Consider the following 16,920-nt stretch of genomic DNA (forward strand, 5'->3'; position numbering starts at 1 on the left):
CGAACCGATCCTCCTCATACTACTTCTTCCTCCTGATAGATACAGGCCGGAAGCAAAAAAAAATAAAAAAGGACTGAAATTTTTCAGAAAATAGAGGAAAAGAGAAAATCCGAAAAGATGACGAGGCGAGCATGTCGGGGAAGTCGAAGCAGACAAGCTGAAATTGAAGACGATCAGCACGTCAGAGAAGCAGCAGCAGTAAAGGTTAACAGTGGTAGAGAGAGCCATTGGAAAATCCGGAGACGGAGTTGAGACCGAACGTCCACTAACATAGAATAGATCTGTGCACATATGTCCAGAGAGAGGAGCTTCGAGAGAGACGACGTCGGGACCGACTTCAGTGCCGACGTTACAGACGACATTAAGGACGATGCCAGAGACGAATTGAGGGAAGGTGGTGTTTTTGAAGGTGTGAGGGAGGATCGGAGAGAAGAGTGGGACAGAGAAAGAGGCCGGGAGAGGGGCCGGGAGAGAGGCAGAGAGCGGGGCAGAGGTGGTCCCGGCGGTGCAGGCGGCCGGGGTATGCCATCCCGGTCGAAGGACGCTGTTCCACGGGCGACGCTATACGTTACCGGGTTTGTGAAGGGGACGAGTGCCAAGCGTCTTGCAGAGGTGTTTGAGGCATACGGCCCGCTAGCACAGGTGAACGTGATGCCGCCCCGCCACAGCGACGGGGAGCAGTATGCGTTTGTTGCGTTTCGCAAGATCGACGACATGAACGCCATTCTAGACGACGTCGAGGACGGCCGGGTGCTCGATGATGGCTTGGCGCTTGACCCGGACCGGGGGATCGCCTGCGAGCGGGCCAGGCGGCTTCCTGTCTCGCAGCGGAACATCGAACGCAGACGTTTTGACGGCGGACGACGTGACCACGGGTACCGGGAAGACAGACGGGCTCCCGACAGAAGATACGACGAGCGGGAACGGGAGTATCGCCGGGACGACCGCGGAAGGGGCCGGAGGTACGACGACTACGACGATGCCGGCTCAGATGCCCACTACAGACGAGGACGGGGGAGAGAGCGGTCGTACTCGCCCGTGAGAGAGAGACGTGGCGGTAGGGGCGGCCGAGGTGGCCGGGGTGGCCGGGGTGGCAGGGGTGACAGAGACAGGGAGGAAGCCTTCAATGTCGACAGAGACGGCAACTTTCCTGTCGACTCCAGCGTCAACCCTGATATCAACCCCAACGCCGGCGCCCCTCCTCCTCCCCCTATGAGAGACGACTAGACCAGCCAGCTAGTTAGCCCTGACTCCCGGCGCCTGGGCGCCGTGTGTATGTAACCGTAGGAGTGTGTAGAAAAGCAACGAAGCAGAGTAACAGACGATGCCATCCCTCTACCAGCCCCCAGATCTGACATTTCTGACATGTCTGACTCGGATCGGCCTTATTTTTTTTTCCGCTTCATGCTGCCCAAAAAAATGGTGCGGGCTGTGAGCCGAGAGCAGACAAAAAAGGTGGTGGGCGTCACTGCTTATTAGAGGAAGAAGAGGGAGGTAGAGGAAGTAGAGGGAGGAGCACAGAGACAGATAGCAGACAGAAAGAGTAACAGCAACTAACGCAGAGACAGGATGGACACGTTCATGACATTCATCTCCAGCGGGGCTTACCCGGGCAAACGGGAGCCCGAGAGAACAAGGGAAAGAGACAGGACGACAGACAGAGAAGGCGCCAGCAGGATGGAAGACAGGGCTGAGCTGTGCACACCGAAAGACAGACAGCCTGAAGGCGGCCTTGACGAGGGTGAGATTGCCCGACAGATCTTGGAAGACGAAGTGTTGAACGAGTTCTTGAACCCCCAGTGCTTCCAGCAGCCGAACGAGATCCTCGACATGATTGACGGCACCCAAGAGGGCGCCAACAACGGGAACGACGCAGTGGATACTACTGTGGGAAGCGAATACGGCAGCAACAGCCAGATGGTACCAAATGGACGGGTTCTCAACCCGTCGGAGGAGCTGCGGATGTATGAGGGTTCGAAGAAGGAGCTGATGAAGGTGAAGTTCGGATTGAACCAGGACGCCAAGTACATTCACCACTCAAACGTGGGCTTTTCGTACACGAGGGCGCCCGCTGTGAGCAGCCCAGACGACCCGGAAGTGACGACGACGCTGTTACCACCCGCATACCAGGAGTGCTTTCTCCGGGACGAGCAGAGCTTCCCCTACCACATCCAAATCGCAGACTTGCCTTCACACTCCCGGGTAGAGACCCAGATCAAGCTCGAGCTGTCGATCTCTCCACCGCCCCCGCAGTTCCTCCTTCACATCCCAAGAGACTCCATCACGAAGCCGAAGTTCACACTTGCCGACAACACGCTGCCAGACTCGATCCAGGATCACCTCTTGTACCTCGACTTGTTCATCGTGGGCTCGCAGACATCCAACGCCAATGACGGCCGGGTCAAGAGCTGCAACGTGTGCAAGCGCTGCATGCGCCGTGAGTTGAAGCGTGCCTCCCGACGTAAGGCTGGGCTCGTTGACGATTCATCCAACTGGGACATCAACCTCCCGAAACGAGCCATCATCATTAACAGCAAAGAGATTGTTTCCTTCCCAGCTCCCAACGGGAACACCAACGAGCGCAAAATTGAGCTCTTGTCCAGAATAGTCTGTTACTGCAGGCACCACCAGGAGCTGGAGGGCTTCCAGATCCTCATTTTTTTGAAAAACAAAGAGGGCGCCATTGTCGGGAAGACGATTTCAACGCCCATTCTGATCATGGACAGAAAGAAGTCACTGAAGTCGAGCATGGAGCGAAACAAGGAGAATGTTCTTGACCAAGAAGAAAACGGCTCAGACCTTTACACAAAATCGTCCACCATGAATAAGAAGAACTCTTCAATCACATCCAACAACTCCAATGGCGATTCTTCCGCGGAGTTGAGCGTACCAACATCCACCACGACAATGAACTCTGTTTCCAATAATAACCCGGCAACTGCATCTTCCTCGAGTTTATTCAACCCAATATCCTCTGTGACAAATATGAACTCTATGAATTTACTCACCAGCAACGGCGGCAAATCTCAGACGGGAATGTTTTCGTCAATATTTTCCTTTGACCCTTCAAACCTGTTGGGTGATGAGAACTCCAGACAGGTAAAACGACAGAAGAGACCTTGGTCTCCCTCTGAATCAAGCACATATTTCGAAACCATCAATCAACAAAGAGGAATACCTTCAGCAATTGGCGACTCCAAGAAGAACACAACTAAAAGAGATCCAATTTCTCCTATCAGTTCAGATGCCATATCACCTCAAAACCACCTATTTTCCTCGGCAACTAGTGCATTTTCTACTACTCCAGAAAAGGAATACCGTGAAGCCGCAACCACTCTTAGTCCACATGATAGTAATATTCTAGTCGATCCAAGTAGCAACCTCATTTCTACAAACAGCAGCATAAGTGCTGGCCTGAATGTCAATATGGGTCTCGATATTGACATGAACCTGAACATGAATGTGAACAATGAGGACTGTCCAACTATCAGAAGAATTATACCTTCACAAGGCCCAATTAGAGGTGGTATTGAAATTACTTTACTTGGTTCTAACTTCAGACCAGGATTGATTGTCAAGTTTGGCAGAAATGTCGCTCTTGCCACACAGTGCTGGTCCGATTCTACAATAGTGACTTACTTGCCACCTGCTAGTCAAGCCGGCCCTGTACTAGTTACTTTTGAAGATGCAAACTACGATTTTACAAACTCAAACGCTCATCAGATATTCACATACACAGATGATACTGATAGGCAATTGATCGAGTTAGCCCTTCAAATTGTGGGATTGAAGATGAACGGTAAGTTAGAAGATGCAAAAAACATTGCAAAGAGAATTGTAGGTAGTAACCAAATGGATTCCTCTCAACAATCTCAGCAGCAACAACATCAAGCATCTCCTAACTCTACCATGAGTTTAGCAGATGTTCCTTTGAATCAACAGCTACAACTTAACTGGATGGCTGTGGCCTCGAACAAAATCAAGGAACTATCCAAATCTACACTTAACCATGAAGAAATCCTCATCAAGTTCTTATCTATGATCAAGATTCCAAACTCATTAATCTCAAGTCCTAACTGGGCAGTCTGCAATTCTGAAGGGCAGACAATGCTCCACCTCGCATGTCTGCAAAATTATAGTAAACTGTGCCATTTTTTGATGAAGAATGGTTCCAGAGTTGATTACAAAGATAGAAATGGCTTCACGCCATTACACTTTGCCTTCATTGGAGGAAATAGGAAGATAATCAATTTGTTGAACAAGTTCAAAGCTAACACGTCCAGTAAATTAGAGAACGGTGTGTTGTTGAGTCATATTGCCGATTCCAATGTTCTTGATTTGATTCATGCAAGTAGAAGGTCGTCTACCTCGTCAAGTGATATCAATTTTGATGAAGATGATGAAGACAATGAGAATATGGATCTCAGCTTTGAAAACGATTTCGAAAACGATACAGATTTGAGTTACGACGCAGCTATTGTTACTGAAGAGCTCGATGATTATCAACTGAGCTATAAGACTAATCGTCATAAGGGAAAGCGTTCTGTGCATCACAAATCAAAGACCTTCACAAGAAAGCATGGCAATGTTGATTCAGAGTTCGAGGCTGACAATGAGGACGATACTGATTCGATACCTGATAAAGTAGAGCAAATTGCTGATCATGAAAAGAAAACTTCTCTTAATGACAAGCCGACAAACTCTTTTGGTATCAACCTTTGGATCGCTATGAAAGAGGCTATCAAGAACAAGATGGTTGAGATTAGTGTTGGACAGGAGAAGCACAAGAAGACCGGCCATGAGCGTCACGGTTCAAAGAAGCAGATGGGCGTCAAGGCTTCAAACAGAGGCGAACAGCAAGTTGGAAGTGTTGTGGAGAGTGAGAAGGACGTTTCAAGCGAGGACCACCTACCTTCCTATGATGACCTTTTCCCACAAGGGACCTCTCTTAGGTCGCTAATCAACTTCCGTGGACATGCAGACGACGAGCAGGAGGGCCAGAAGAAGGCTGCTCCGACTCGTCGGGTGAAGGAGAGCTTGCTCTCTACAGGCAACTGCGATGTCATCAATCCTGACGGAGGTGTCGATGATGATGACGAAGCAGATAGTGACGTGGATATGATTGCGATGAATCTACGTACTTCGATAAACTCTGACACGAAGCTCATGTTCTTCTGGCTTCCATGCATGCTCTTGTTGTTACTGATTGTCATCGGCAACAACTTGAACATCATCACGATTCAAAAACTCCAGTTTTTCTCGTACTTTCTCGAGCAGGTGAGGGAGATTGTTGGGTCGTTTATGCTTGGAAAGGACAGGTTCACGAATTTGCTAAACGAAAACATCAATTACGGCCGAGAACGGATGGAGAACCTCATCAATGACGTGAACGACGCCATGATGACGGCGGTTGCTGGCGTGGGTCGCTAGCATCGCAGCCCAGCGGGGGCGCAGCAGACAGCTGTACGTTTGATTTACTCAACGGGGCTATTTTATAGAGTGAGAACGGAGCACATGTAGTGCAGCTTTTGTATTTGAATAAATAACTAACTTTTCCAGCGTAAAGTGATATGACGAAGAGCTTTTACAGCAGAGTCGTGCCAGTTTTTCCACGCCGGCCGGCAGGAGGAGATGCTGTCAGAGTCCGTTTCTCCGTTTCTGGGGCAGTGCGGGAGAACTTTAGAGTCATTTTGTGGGGTGAAGGGAAACCTCTGCAGGGTGGGCCATAAAAACAGGAAAAGAGCTTCTTTTTAGGCTGCTGCTAGGTTGGAGAAGTCCGATCGACACATCAGCATATACAGCCATTTGAGATCATGTCCATGTGGAAAATGAGCGATGCCCTTAGGCATCAGATATACAAGTATGCGAAGCTTCCGCAGACTGGAGTGTCACTTCGACAAATGGTCCAGTTTGGGCCAAGGCCTTCGCCGGGAACCCTCTTCCATGCCTCATACTTTGCCGTGCACGAGCTTCCAATCCGGTTGAGTCATAGGGTGAGAGAGCTCGAGAACTTGCCATTGGGGTTGAGCGAAGACCCTTCCATCAGGCTCGTGCGAGACTGGTATGCGCAGAGTTTTGAAGAGTTGATGTCGGTTGAAGAGCCGGAGCTCAGTGACGAGTTCAGAGACATGTTGCTGAAGAACAAAAAGGACGACTTCATGTGGGAAGGGGAAGACAGCAATGTAAAGAGAAACTACAATAGAAACAGTTTTGTTTTCGAGGACGATGGAGTGATCATTCGGAAAAGCAATCGACACGACGAAGATTCCTTTGCAGAAATTGAGAACAGTGCAGAGCCAGACCTCTTCTTGAATTGTGACAACAACGTCAACAGTACAGAGAATGAGGAGTTTGAGAAACCCCTTGGATTGAAGACCTATTTCCAGCACGCTCCTAACGATATCATATACCCGAAGGAAGTGACCGACTACAACAAGTTGGTGACAAACATATTAGTGAAAATCAAAAAGAGGCACGACGCCACGGTTGCTACGTTGGCAAGAGGGGTGCAGAATTGGAAGCAGAAAAACAACTACAAGTACTTGAACAGTCCAATCAACCAGTTTTTGGACAGATTCTACATGAGCAGAATTGGAATAAGAATGCTTATTGGCCAGACGATTACAATCAACCAGCAGTCGCAGAAAAATATGCAGAACGACGACTACGTTGGTATCATTTGCCTCCACTGCAACATCAAGGAGATCATCCGGGACGCAATCGATGCAGCCAGGTTTGCGTGTGAGGAGCACTTTGACGTCATGGAAGTGCCAAAAGTGAAGCTATACTGCCCATCCGACTTGACGTTCAGGTACGTGCCTGGCCATTTGGTCCACATGTTGTTTGAGACGTTGAAAAACAGTTTGCGAGCAACCATTGAGCACCACAGCAAGCTGAATCCAGGCATTGACTTGGACGACATCAAATACCCTCCCATCAAGATCATCGTTGCCAAGGGAGACGAGGACATTACAATCAAGATTTCAGACGAGGGTGGCGGGATCCCACGGTCTGCGGTGCCTTTGATCTGGACCTATTTCTACACCTCTGCGGAAAAGCAAATCAAGGAGGACGATTTGCAGGATTTCCACAACAGTCACAAGGTCCCCTTCATGGGACTCGGGGTGGGGCTCCCACACTCCCGTTTGTACGCTAGATATTTTTCCGGAGACCTAAAGTTGATCAGCATGGAGGGTTATGGGACAGACGTGTATCTCCATCTCAACCGTCTTAGTAGCTCCACCGAGCCATTGCAGTAATCTCTCGGAGATATAGCTCATAGAAGTAGCATTTGTCTGTACTCTGTCTGTATATTGTGAAAAATGGTGAAACGGACGATCGCCCCAGTTTTTTTTTTTTTTTTGAGATAGACCATGTCTTACTGAAATTCTGGCTTAGTATGAGAAGATGAATCTTCATGATTGGGAAAGAGAGAGCAGAAAAACGATAGTGTGATCAAACGGTGACAATTACACGGCATCCAACTCTCCACATCGTACTATAGACCGCTAAAAAGGCAGACCTTGTGAATATGCAACACACATGATGTTTATCAGGAAAACGCCCACGAGGACTTGCCGATATATTTGCCAATACGTGAATTTCCGACGAAACGAGTCAACCGCTGTCCTAGTTCCGTTGCAGAAGAACCCCACTTACAACGACACTCACAGAAAGGATGGAGTACAAACAAATGTTGTGGAAGATGGAAAAGACGGGCTCATGGAGGGATATCTGTCCATAAACACATCAGCCTTTTCATCTTTGAGTAACCAAATCTCGAATCAAGAACGAATATTCCAGGACTCCAGCTTTCAAACATTGAGCATGTCGGATCACGGTTCGTTGGTTCAAGACATTCAAAAAGAGAGTGGCTCTAGCAAAGGCTTTTTGGACGATGTGTTCTCTGGTGGGGGGTACAGCGTCGACGAGGAAGAGTTGAACGTCAATTTCAGGACGTACGAGAGCCGAGGGAACGAAAAGACTAAACGACATCCGGTGAACTCGATCAAACGTGCAATGAGTAAAAACCCCAATGAGAGAAAATTGTTGAAACTGGCTTCCGCATTCAATGACTACAAGATCGCGGAGAGCTCAATAGACGAGTTCTATAAGTGTGTTGTTGGTGATGATAACGTTATAGCGACGTATGACTTCAAGATGCCCATATTTCCAAGCGAGCTTGATAACACCAGCCTGAAAAAATACCTCAAGCTGGTGAACTCGATTGATTTCAGTTACGACTCCAAAGGATATGAAAGACTTGTTTTTTATGACATGTATGGGCTTGTCTATAATATTCACAAATTTGAAGGCATCGTCGACAGGGAAATCATGCACCTTTTCATCAAATACTTCTGCAATTACTCGATGATCCGGACAGTTTTTAGAGTTATAGACAAGTTTGAAAAAGTGGGGATAACTCCAAACAGAAACACCCTGCATATTCTCATCTATAAGTTAGGCAAGATCTCCAATTTGAACAGCCGAAAGGACTTGCTGCAATTGTATCTCATCATGGGCATGAAAAAGTGGAAAGTTTCCACTGATTTGACAACGAGAGCCTTGATGTACTCTGTAGAAAAGCCTTCGAGGAAAAGGCTAGCGCTGGCCAAAGCGCTCCGCAATGAGGGGGTTGATCACTCATCAATGAAGTGGGAAATGTGTCGGGATTATGTTACCATTGAAGTCAACAGCAGGCCCAAAACTAGCTTTTCCAGAATGGCTGGGCATATCAAACAGCTGGCAAATCTAGGAAACAGCAATGAGGACATGTGCAAAGTTTTCCAGATCTATATTGATACCATAACACACAGAAACAAAACTGGTACTGCGTTCCATGAGATCTTGGCACACCCACACTACGAAGGAGTTGCAAACTGGGAAACAATTGTGCGGCAGCTATTAGAAGCCAACGATATATGGGGCTGTCTTGCCGTCGTTAACTTGCTGGCAAATAGAAAAGGGACAGATCTCCGAAGGGTGATTTTCCCGCTATTGCACAACTACAAGCAGCTTTATGCATTCTTTACTAAGCAGAAATTCAAGAAACACCACGAAAAGCACCTTTTCTGCAGCGTCATGACTCTGCTGCAGGAACTGTGCCATACGAAGATGACACAGGCAGCGGCCTTTGTTGGCTCTGTCCAACTTGAAGACAACATCGTGGTTGGAAAGATCGACCGAGAAGTACGAGAAGAGTTCAAACAGATCCGACTCTGGGATGGAAAATGCCGGGATTTTTCATGCTTTTCTCCGATCGCAGGCAGCCATGTGGGACGCACAGACATCATGCGTTTGTGGGATGCATATGTGCTTGAGGGCGAACGAGAGTCTATGGGCATGCTTAGTGTGGACCCTTTGTCTTTCCCCTGGAGGTTAAAGAAGAACCCACCGTTTATAGAGTGTATTACGTAAATCAAACACACGGCAGAACGATAGAAAAAGCCAAAAAGCATTTCGCTTTGTCGCTGACATTTTTATTTTCCAGCTGCTATGTGTGAAAGAGCAGCTGGGGGTGTTCTTTCCTGGCCAAGAGGTGTTTGAGGTCAGTGACAGACAAAAGCTAGCGGCAGTGGAGACAGTCAGCCATGTTTAGACAAGCACTCAGGAGTTTTAGCACGGGTCGTGCGTTGCTTGAGTCCTCATGCAAGGAGGGTACCAAGATTAACTTAAACGTTTACAAGAACGGTAAGCCTATTGTTGCGTTGAAGGACGAGGAGTACCCTGAATGGCTTTGGGGCTTACTCGATAAGGACCTCCAGATGGAGGAGTTGAAAAACTCCGACTGGTTCAGATACAACAGAAAGGTCATCAAGAAGCAGAACGTTGCACGGATAAAGATGAACAATTTCATGCAGAATATGAAATAGTGATCGGGCTTCTCTTCTCCTCACTGGTTCTTGTATATAGTGAGGGTGGATGCATCCGCGGAATGGATTCCACAGATGCATCTGTCCTGTATTTAGCTCTTCTAATAGCTGGCTACTAATATAGTACATTATAGATACGACACAGGGTAGTATTCCGGGGATGGCAGCCGATCGACTGGGAAAAATCAACGCTGTTTTTTTCCTGAAAAAATTCGTAGTGGTTGACACGGTATATATATCCCGGTAGTGGAGAAGGGAAGCTGTTTGGGAATTACTTTCACTCGACTCTGGCAAAAAGTAACACTCTACATCTGTCATGTATAGACACTTTTCGCACCGCTTAAGCTTGGGGCTGAAATCCCCGATTGCGAATGGCAGGAGGTCAATAATCACCGGTCCTACCAGAACCGGATCCGGTGCAAGCTCACAAAGAAAGGTTGCAAAGGTGCCATCTGCTGGGGAAGGCAAGAAGGAGTCCGGATCTTGGAGGTCAATATTCGATGCGTCTTTTGTGTTTAATTTGTTCCTGGTTGTCGGTGCGATGGGTGCCGGGTACACTCTTGGGAAGACGACGATTCTCACTGCTCCTCCGGCAACGCTATTTCCCGCCCAGTCGACGACGCCGTATGCTACGATGGCTGAGTATGAGAAGGAGGACAAGGAGCGGGAAAGCAAGCAATACGACATGTTCAGAAGGTGCATTTTACGGATACTCGAGTCGAAGGGGATCGAGGTCGACATGAAGAACGGACAGAACGAGTCTCTCTACGAGCAGAAGTACTGCAGCAGGGACATCTCAGAGATCATGAACGACGCAGACAGCTTGAGCAACGTGTTCTTTGGCCGGGACCCGAAGGAGTGGGAGGGGAAGCAGTTTGTGTGGTATCCGCAGAACACACAGGACACGGCGACGATCATGAAATACTGTGACGAGTTCAAGGTGCCTGTATCGACAGGAACGTCCGGGATCGATCCCACTGGGTTGGGTTTCCAGATCAACTTCCGGGACTTTGCGATGGAGCAGCAGGACGGCGGCGACGTCTTGCGTTTTGGGCTGAATGTGTCCGGGGAGGATCTGAACCGGGCTCTGGGCGAGAAGGGGTTTGGCCATTTCTCAAACCGCGGGCTGAGACCGCTCGACCTGTTTCTGCTGCACAGCGGCGTGAAGCTGTCTGACTCTGACGGCCGGCTCATTGCTAACCGTTTCGACGCAGACGCCGTCGACGGTATCGAGTGTGTGCTTCCGGATGGCGAGGTGCTGGAGGTGCGCAACAGCAACGAGCTGCCGGACGACTACAAGCTCTACCGGTTCCTGGTACCATTCCAGGAGCAGGTGTGTGTCATAACGCGGGTTCTCTTTGCCCGCGAAAGACCGGCGTTGCCTGCCGGGAGGCCGGAGGAGCCGCTGACGAGTCTTGTCGTCGTCGGCTCTAACGACCTCGGCAGCCTCACCGGAGCCATCCAGGACATACGCCAGCGCGTCGGCGCCGGCAGGGCCATTTCGCTCGTCGACAGTCATGGGTGTGCCCGCGTCGCCGACACGTACGGGCCCTACGGGACGTTTGCCGTGCTCAAGGCCGGCGAGCAAGAGCTGGCGAAGCTGCGCAAGAAGCTCGGCGGCAGCGCCGACGTGTGTTTTCAGCAGCTTGACATCGATAGCATCGCCACCCCCGCCGCAGCCGCAGTGTGCTACTTCAGCGCCAGCTCCCCTAGTGGCGACGACGGCGCCGCCGCCAGCGGCGCCGTGCTACTCGTCCAGGACGACGTTGCCGACGAGCACGGCGCCATCCGCACGTATCGTAACAAGACGCCGGCCGCCGAGAGCGAGGCCCTTGATCGTGCTGGACCCTCAGTGAAACGCGACCTTCTTCGTAAGATCAAGCTTGCCGTCGACAGCGGTCGGGTGCTCAACCGCAACGCCGGCATCGCCGTGTCCCCTCCAGCTTCATCTTCAACTTCATGAGCCGCCATCGCGTCCGATTCATGAAGTCACGTGACACGCCACCCGGCACCCTCGGCTCTTTTTCTCTTTTCTTTTCTGTACATAGTGTAAAGCAGCAATGCCATGCAAGAAACAAAGAAGGCGCGGCCATCTGCCATGGCGGGAGCGGCCTCGGTTCCCCGTGGAAGGCGATGGAAGGCGATGGAAGGCGACCGAGCAGATCTGTCTGAGCCCTAGCTTCTGCAAGGAAAGCTCAGCTATGCATCGGAAAGCTCAGCAAAGCTCAGCAAGACAGACACCGCAAGCCTGCCAAACACACAGACAGACTGCACAACAGAGAGACTGCACATCGGTCCAGACTGTTTTCACTGCTGTCTACCGCCTACTCGCCGCCACCACATCAGCACACCCGCAATTGAGCTGCAAGGGTCCGTTTTGGCCGTCCCAACGTCACTGCCCACCCTGTCCGAGAACCAACAGCGTCACTCAAGACCTGCTGTCTTGACACAAGGGCACGCTCGCACATCCTCCCCACGAATCGCATCGTCGATCAATACCACCAGTCCGGGCTTCGACCGTCTGCATTCGCCGCTGACCACTTGTTTGCCCGAAAGAACCGCTCTTGCTGACACCCCAGAAGTAGTGGCCGTATTTGTCGCTTAATTCATGGAATAAGGTACATCGTACAAACACAATATTATCTGGATAACAAAAAGAACCGCAGAAACATTCCCCACACCCCTAGACACTTAGACACTTAGACACATTCCACCCGTATTCCCAGCCCTGTTTTCCCCATGGACGGACAGAGAATCAAACAAGAAGACACCGCCAACCCCGACGACCCATTTGTCTTCCCAGCAAGCAGGACTGCCGCTGCCAAAATGGACACAGACGACCTCAACAGCATGGCGCTTGACAGTCAGATCACAGACCTCCCGCTCTTCATGAGCTCCGGCACCACTCCCTCCGAGGCCTCGCTGCACAACCCGGAGTTGCAGGCCTCCCACGTTAATGGTATCTCCGGCTCCAAAAACACTTCAGCGCTTGCCCCAAACATGCTGCCGCCAGAGAGCTCCGCTACCTCCCAGATCATGCAAGATTTGACACCGTTGAATCAAGGCCAGAACCAAGGTCAAGGCCGTGACTTGGAGAAGCAGTCCTTCCCCTTGGCGGGGATCCCAGACAGCTATGCCTTATCCAACTACTACAAGCCTAGTAGCCATGCAGGCAGCATCTCCCGGACCGACTCTAACGTCAGCACCATCAAGAACCAAAGTAACACTCCAGAAAAGTCAGGTCACAGCTCGATCGCCAAAGACGAGCTATTGGATACCATCAAGCTAGAGAATGGTATGCTCTCAAACGAAATTACCAGCAATGAACTAGCCACTGCGCAGACTCACGACGGCGACACAATCAGTGGAAACATCTCCAGCGGCAATAGCAAATCGCTTACCGCCTTGAAGAAGACAAACAAGAAAAAACCATTGCCATCCGTGCCATTGAAAAGACCTGCTTTTGTCGTGAAACTGTGGAAAATGGTCAACGACCCTTCCAACGACCACTACATCTCCTGGATGGCCAAGGGCGACGCCTTCCAGGTGAAAGATCGCGAGAGCTTCATGAAGTATGTTCTTCCAAAGTACTTCAAACACAACAACTTTGCCTCTTTTGTAAGACAGTTAAACATGTACGGCTGGCACAAGATTCAGGATGTCAACTCGGGTGCCCTCGTACAGACAGATGAAGTCTGGCAGTTTGAAAACCCCAACTTTTTGAAGGGCAGAGAAGACCTTCTTGATAACATTGTCAGAAACAAGCCAGCCAGAGAAAACGAAGAGGAAGAAGTCGATTTTAAGCATCTGCTGACCCAACTAGAACAAATGAAAAGAAATCAGATGTTAATCTCAGAGGACCTTAAAAGAGTCAGACAGGATAACGAGATGTTGTGGAAAGAAAATTTCATTGCTAGAGAACGTCATAAGATACAATCTGAAACGTTAGACAAAATCATGAGGTTCTTGGCCAGTATTTACGGTAACAATACCACTAGACTGATCGAGCAAATGAATAACAACCCCGGTGATTTGGTTGAGATAAACCAAAATAATGGCAACTATGGTACTAATCATTATCCAGCCGATTACGGTTACTACGTTCCTGCAAGTGGTAGTAACAGTGTTACAAACAACAGCCATGATAATATGGCTGGAGACTTGAATGTTACTAACATAGACACAAGTCAGAACAACCACCTTTATCATCACCAAGTCTACAACAACCGCCACCCAAATCAAATACAGTTGCCACACGGTTATGATACTCCTCCAGGGAACTCTTTCCAACCCAACAGTAACGCAAGAAGACAATTGATGATTACCAACAGGTCTCACGAGATCACCCCATCATCAAACCCTGCAGGTACGCCAGAGAGCGCCAAATCCAATGAGTTGAGAATGAACAATTTGGGCTATGTTCCTTCCCAGGCTGATGCCATTGATTCAAGCATTCAAGAGATCCATAGAGGACCAGAAAATAGAAACTCAAATTCAAATACCCTCTCCAATAGTATGCAGATGCCTAGCTATATCGATTCTTCGAGACCTTTCCTACAGCCACAAAAATTGCCCAATGTCGGTGACTCTATGGGCAATGGCTTGAGTAATCAAATGGTGAATGGTATCTCTTCTGACTCTAACTATTCGGTTCAAAGATCACCTTACAGTGTTCCACAAACTGAGTACAATCAGGATCCGAAAATCACTCAATTGAGCTCTGGTTCCAAGAGGCCATCTTACTACCATGGGCAAACTACTCCTATTGCGTCCGTAAGTAGCGTGCCTATGTTCGATCCTTCCGACTCCTATAATTCAAACAGTAGAACCTCAAATAATAACCTGAGAACACCCACGGAACCCGCTCCAAATCAACTGATGGGTAACATCCACCAACAGCTACACAAAAATCAAGGTGCTTTGAAACAAGTTAATGATTGGCTGAACAAGTACAATGATAACCTGGAATCAGACAACATTTCCTTACCAGAGGACTTTAAAGTAGACGATTTTCTACAGCAGCCCTTAGATATGAATGGTGTTGGCACTACCCCTGTTGACTTCAGTAGTGTCGATGGATTTATTAACACAGATAGTCCACTTCAAACACCAGTTTTATCTCATCCTTCGCTGGATATCCCCAATGGGAAAGCTCCAGCAATTGACAATAAAAAACGTCTTTACGAGCAAACGGGACTAAATGATACAAACTTAGGTGGAGATGACACCGTCAACCCAATAGTTGACCCCTCATCAAATTCGAATTCGGCTAAGCGTTTCAAGGCCGTTCAGTGATTTTGTGTTTTGCATTGGTGGGAATTGAGTCATCATGTATTTTTCTTCTTTTTCGGTAAACTTAGAATGTTTTATTGCATCTTTATTTTGCTACACGGATAATGGTCACACTTTATTTTTCCCCTCCTTTTTTCAGTTCGTTCTAATCTATTTTCTTTCTTGCGGAATTAATAGTTAATCCTTTCACGATGTAAATTAACCTTAGTTTTATAGAGCTGGCTAACTTATTGAGCGTGAAGACCATCGTCTACCGAAAGAAAGCAGGATTAAAAGTGCTTTTTTTTCTTTTTCCTTTTCAATTAATTCTATAACTTTAGACATTTCCCTATCACTGCGATTGCCCGATAAATTTTGCAGTTTTGATAAAATCAGGACTATTTTCAGATAATTCAAAGGTTGGCTTATCATTCCATACCAAATCGCTATAGATAGCCTTCATGGTGGTAAAATCTTGACCCTCCATTACATCGAAGTCGTTGCTGATTTTATAAAGACTGCAATAATCATTCAAATTTGATATGGTCTTCGTGTTCAAGAACACATGATACCTCTTTACACCTGGCATAAAAATTCTCACTAAACTGAGCCAGCGGTCAAAGAATGGACAATCCTTCAAGTAGACATTCAAGATCATACTTGTTAAAATCGGAGTTGTTTTCACCTTATAATTTTTTTGTAAATAATCTGCAAATGCAATAGCAAACGCTAGTTGATTATTCTTTAAAAAATGATTTGCAAATACAACAAACAAACCGGGAGTGATAAACTTCTCCAAATCCGAATTATTTTGTATCATTGACCACACCTCGTCAACTCTAGAATCTTTCAAGTAACAAGCCACCAACTGGTTGACTAAGACAGGGTCTATCTCTCCGTTCTCTAGAAAACATCCCTCAGATTGATACAAATCAGTCAATTGTTCCGGTGTGAAATACTCTATTATAGGAGAAAGAGATCCAAGCACAGGCTTGAGAGACACCTTGTACTCTCCCATCAGCTCAAGCATTTTAATCTTAGGTTCTGGGTTCTTAAACACATTGAACAAGTAATACCAAGTGTTGGTATTTGCAGCAAAGTCTTTTCCTTTCAAAGTATCTAGCCTTTCGATTATTTGTCTATATACAGGAGGCCGTACAGTGGGGGACATCAAAACATTGTCAAAATCTATATCTTGCCTTATCTGAGTATTGGCTATCATTAAATTGAGAACCTGGAGTCCCACCTTATGGTTTGTATGAAAATGATAAAAAAGTATTATGCTCAAATAATGTTTTTTTGTGAGAAGCTCTGGAGATGATAGCACTATTTCCAAAAGTGCCTCTCCTATTTGATTTGTAAAAGAACGTGGATACCTATACTGGACGAGTTTATTGACATAATCGACGATTGACTTTTCACTCAAGTCTTTAGGAAGAGTAGGAAGCCTTTTCGAATGCGGAAGATCGGCAAAGTTAACATATTTCACTTCGGAAACAGAAACTGGTATTTCTGAGATGTTTTGCAGCAATTCTATAATTGTTTCTTCGTCTACAGTGGACATGAAGTGAGATTTTCCAAGCATTCGATGATTCAACAGCGGGGAGATCATCGGGATTTTTGGAGGCGATTTATCGAACAAACATTTTCTGGAGGACAGCGAAAAGCAACGCACAATGCTCTGTGAAGCTTTCACTAGTTTATTCTCCCACATGTTGTCCTGTTATTAAGCAACCGTCGAGTTGTCAATATGCTTCTCTTTAAAAGTCTTCTCCGT

The 16,920-nt window shown here is 47.7% G+C and overlaps 8 protein-coding genes across 8 annotated transcripts; 7 read left to right on the top strand and 1 right to left on the bottom strand.

Annotated features, from left to right (window-relative positions):
- The first annotated feature begins 47 nt into the window (after positions 1-47).
- PICMEDRAFT_15779 (hypothetical protein) lies at positions 48-1,337 on the top strand. Its single transcript, XM_019160960.1, has one exon. The coding sequence runs from the start codon at positions 523-525 to the stop codon at positions 1,225-1,227; it is 705 nt and encodes a 234-aa protein (XP_019019017.1). The 5' UTR covers positions 48-522; the 3' UTR covers positions 1,228-1,337.
- A 176-nt stretch (positions 1,338-1,513) lies between these two features.
- On the top strand, positions 1,514-5,579 carry PICMEDRAFT_15780 (hypothetical protein). Its single transcript, XM_019160962.1, has one exon. It carries the CDS (start codon positions 1,570-1,572, stop codon positions 5,428-5,430), a length of 3,861 nt encoding a protein of 1,286 aa, XP_019019018.1. The 5' UTR covers positions 1,514-1,569; the 3' UTR covers positions 5,431-5,579.
- A 190-nt stretch (positions 5,580-5,769) lies between these two features.
- Positions 5,770-7,346, top strand: PICMEDRAFT_15781 (hypothetical protein). The gene has a single exon (XM_019160963.1). The coding sequence runs from the start codon at positions 5,814-5,816 to the stop codon at positions 7,257-7,259; it is 1,446 nt and encodes a 481-aa protein (XP_019019019.1). The 5' UTR covers positions 5,770-5,813; the 3' UTR covers positions 7,260-7,346.
- A 98-nt stretch (positions 7,347-7,444) lies between these two features.
- On the top strand, positions 7,445-9,456 carry PICMEDRAFT_15782 (hypothetical protein). Its single transcript, XM_019160964.1, has one exon. The coding sequence runs from the start codon at positions 7,546-7,548 to the stop codon at positions 9,415-9,417; it is 1,872 nt and encodes a 623-aa protein (XP_019019020.1). The 5' UTR covers positions 7,445-7,545; the 3' UTR covers positions 9,418-9,456.
- Positions 9,457-9,507: 51 nt separating this feature from the next.
- On the top strand, positions 9,508-10,030 carry PICMEDRAFT_121123 (hypothetical protein). Its single transcript, XM_019159882.1, has one exon. It carries the CDS (start codon positions 9,591-9,593, stop codon positions 9,870-9,872), a length of 282 nt encoding a protein of 93 aa, XP_019019021.1. The 5' UTR covers positions 9,508-9,590; the 3' UTR covers positions 9,873-10,030.
- A 158-nt stretch (positions 10,031-10,188) lies between these two features.
- Positions 10,189-11,835, top strand: PICMEDRAFT_10853 (hypothetical protein; the record flags this gene model as incomplete). The annotated part of the gene is made up of 1 exon (XM_019159722.1): positions 10,189-11,835. One exon carries the CDS (start codon positions 10,189-10,191, stop codon positions 11,833-11,835), a length of 1,647 nt encoding a protein of 548 aa, XP_019019022.1.
- Positions 11,836-13,169: 1,334 nt separating this feature from the next.
- PICMEDRAFT_31500 (hypothetical protein) lies at positions 13,170-13,859 on the top strand (the record flags this gene model as incomplete). Its single annotated transcript, XM_019162705.1, has 1 exon — positions 13,170-13,859. A coding segment is annotated over one exon (690 nt), but the record flags the coding sequence as incomplete, so codon positions are not given.
- Positions 13,860-15,495: 1,636 nt separating this feature from the next.
- On the bottom strand, positions 15,496-16,857 carry PICMEDRAFT_71921 (hypothetical protein; the record flags this gene model as incomplete). The annotated part of the gene is made up of 1 exon (XM_019164048.1): positions 15,496-16,857. The coding sequence occupies one exon, from the start codon at positions 16,855-16,857 to the stop codon at positions 15,496-15,498; it is 1,362 nt and encodes a 453-aa protein (XP_019019024.1).
- Positions 16,858-16,920: the final 63 nt, after the last annotated feature.

The sequence above is a fragment of the Pichia membranifaciens genome, assembly GCF_001661235.1.
Source record: "Pichia membranifaciens NRRL Y-2026 unplaced genomic scaffold PICMEscaffold_2, whole genome shotgun sequence".
In the NCBI taxonomy this organism is placed as follows: Eukaryota; Fungi; Ascomycota; class Pichiomycetes; order Pichiales; family Pichiaceae; genus Pichia; species Pichia membranifaciens.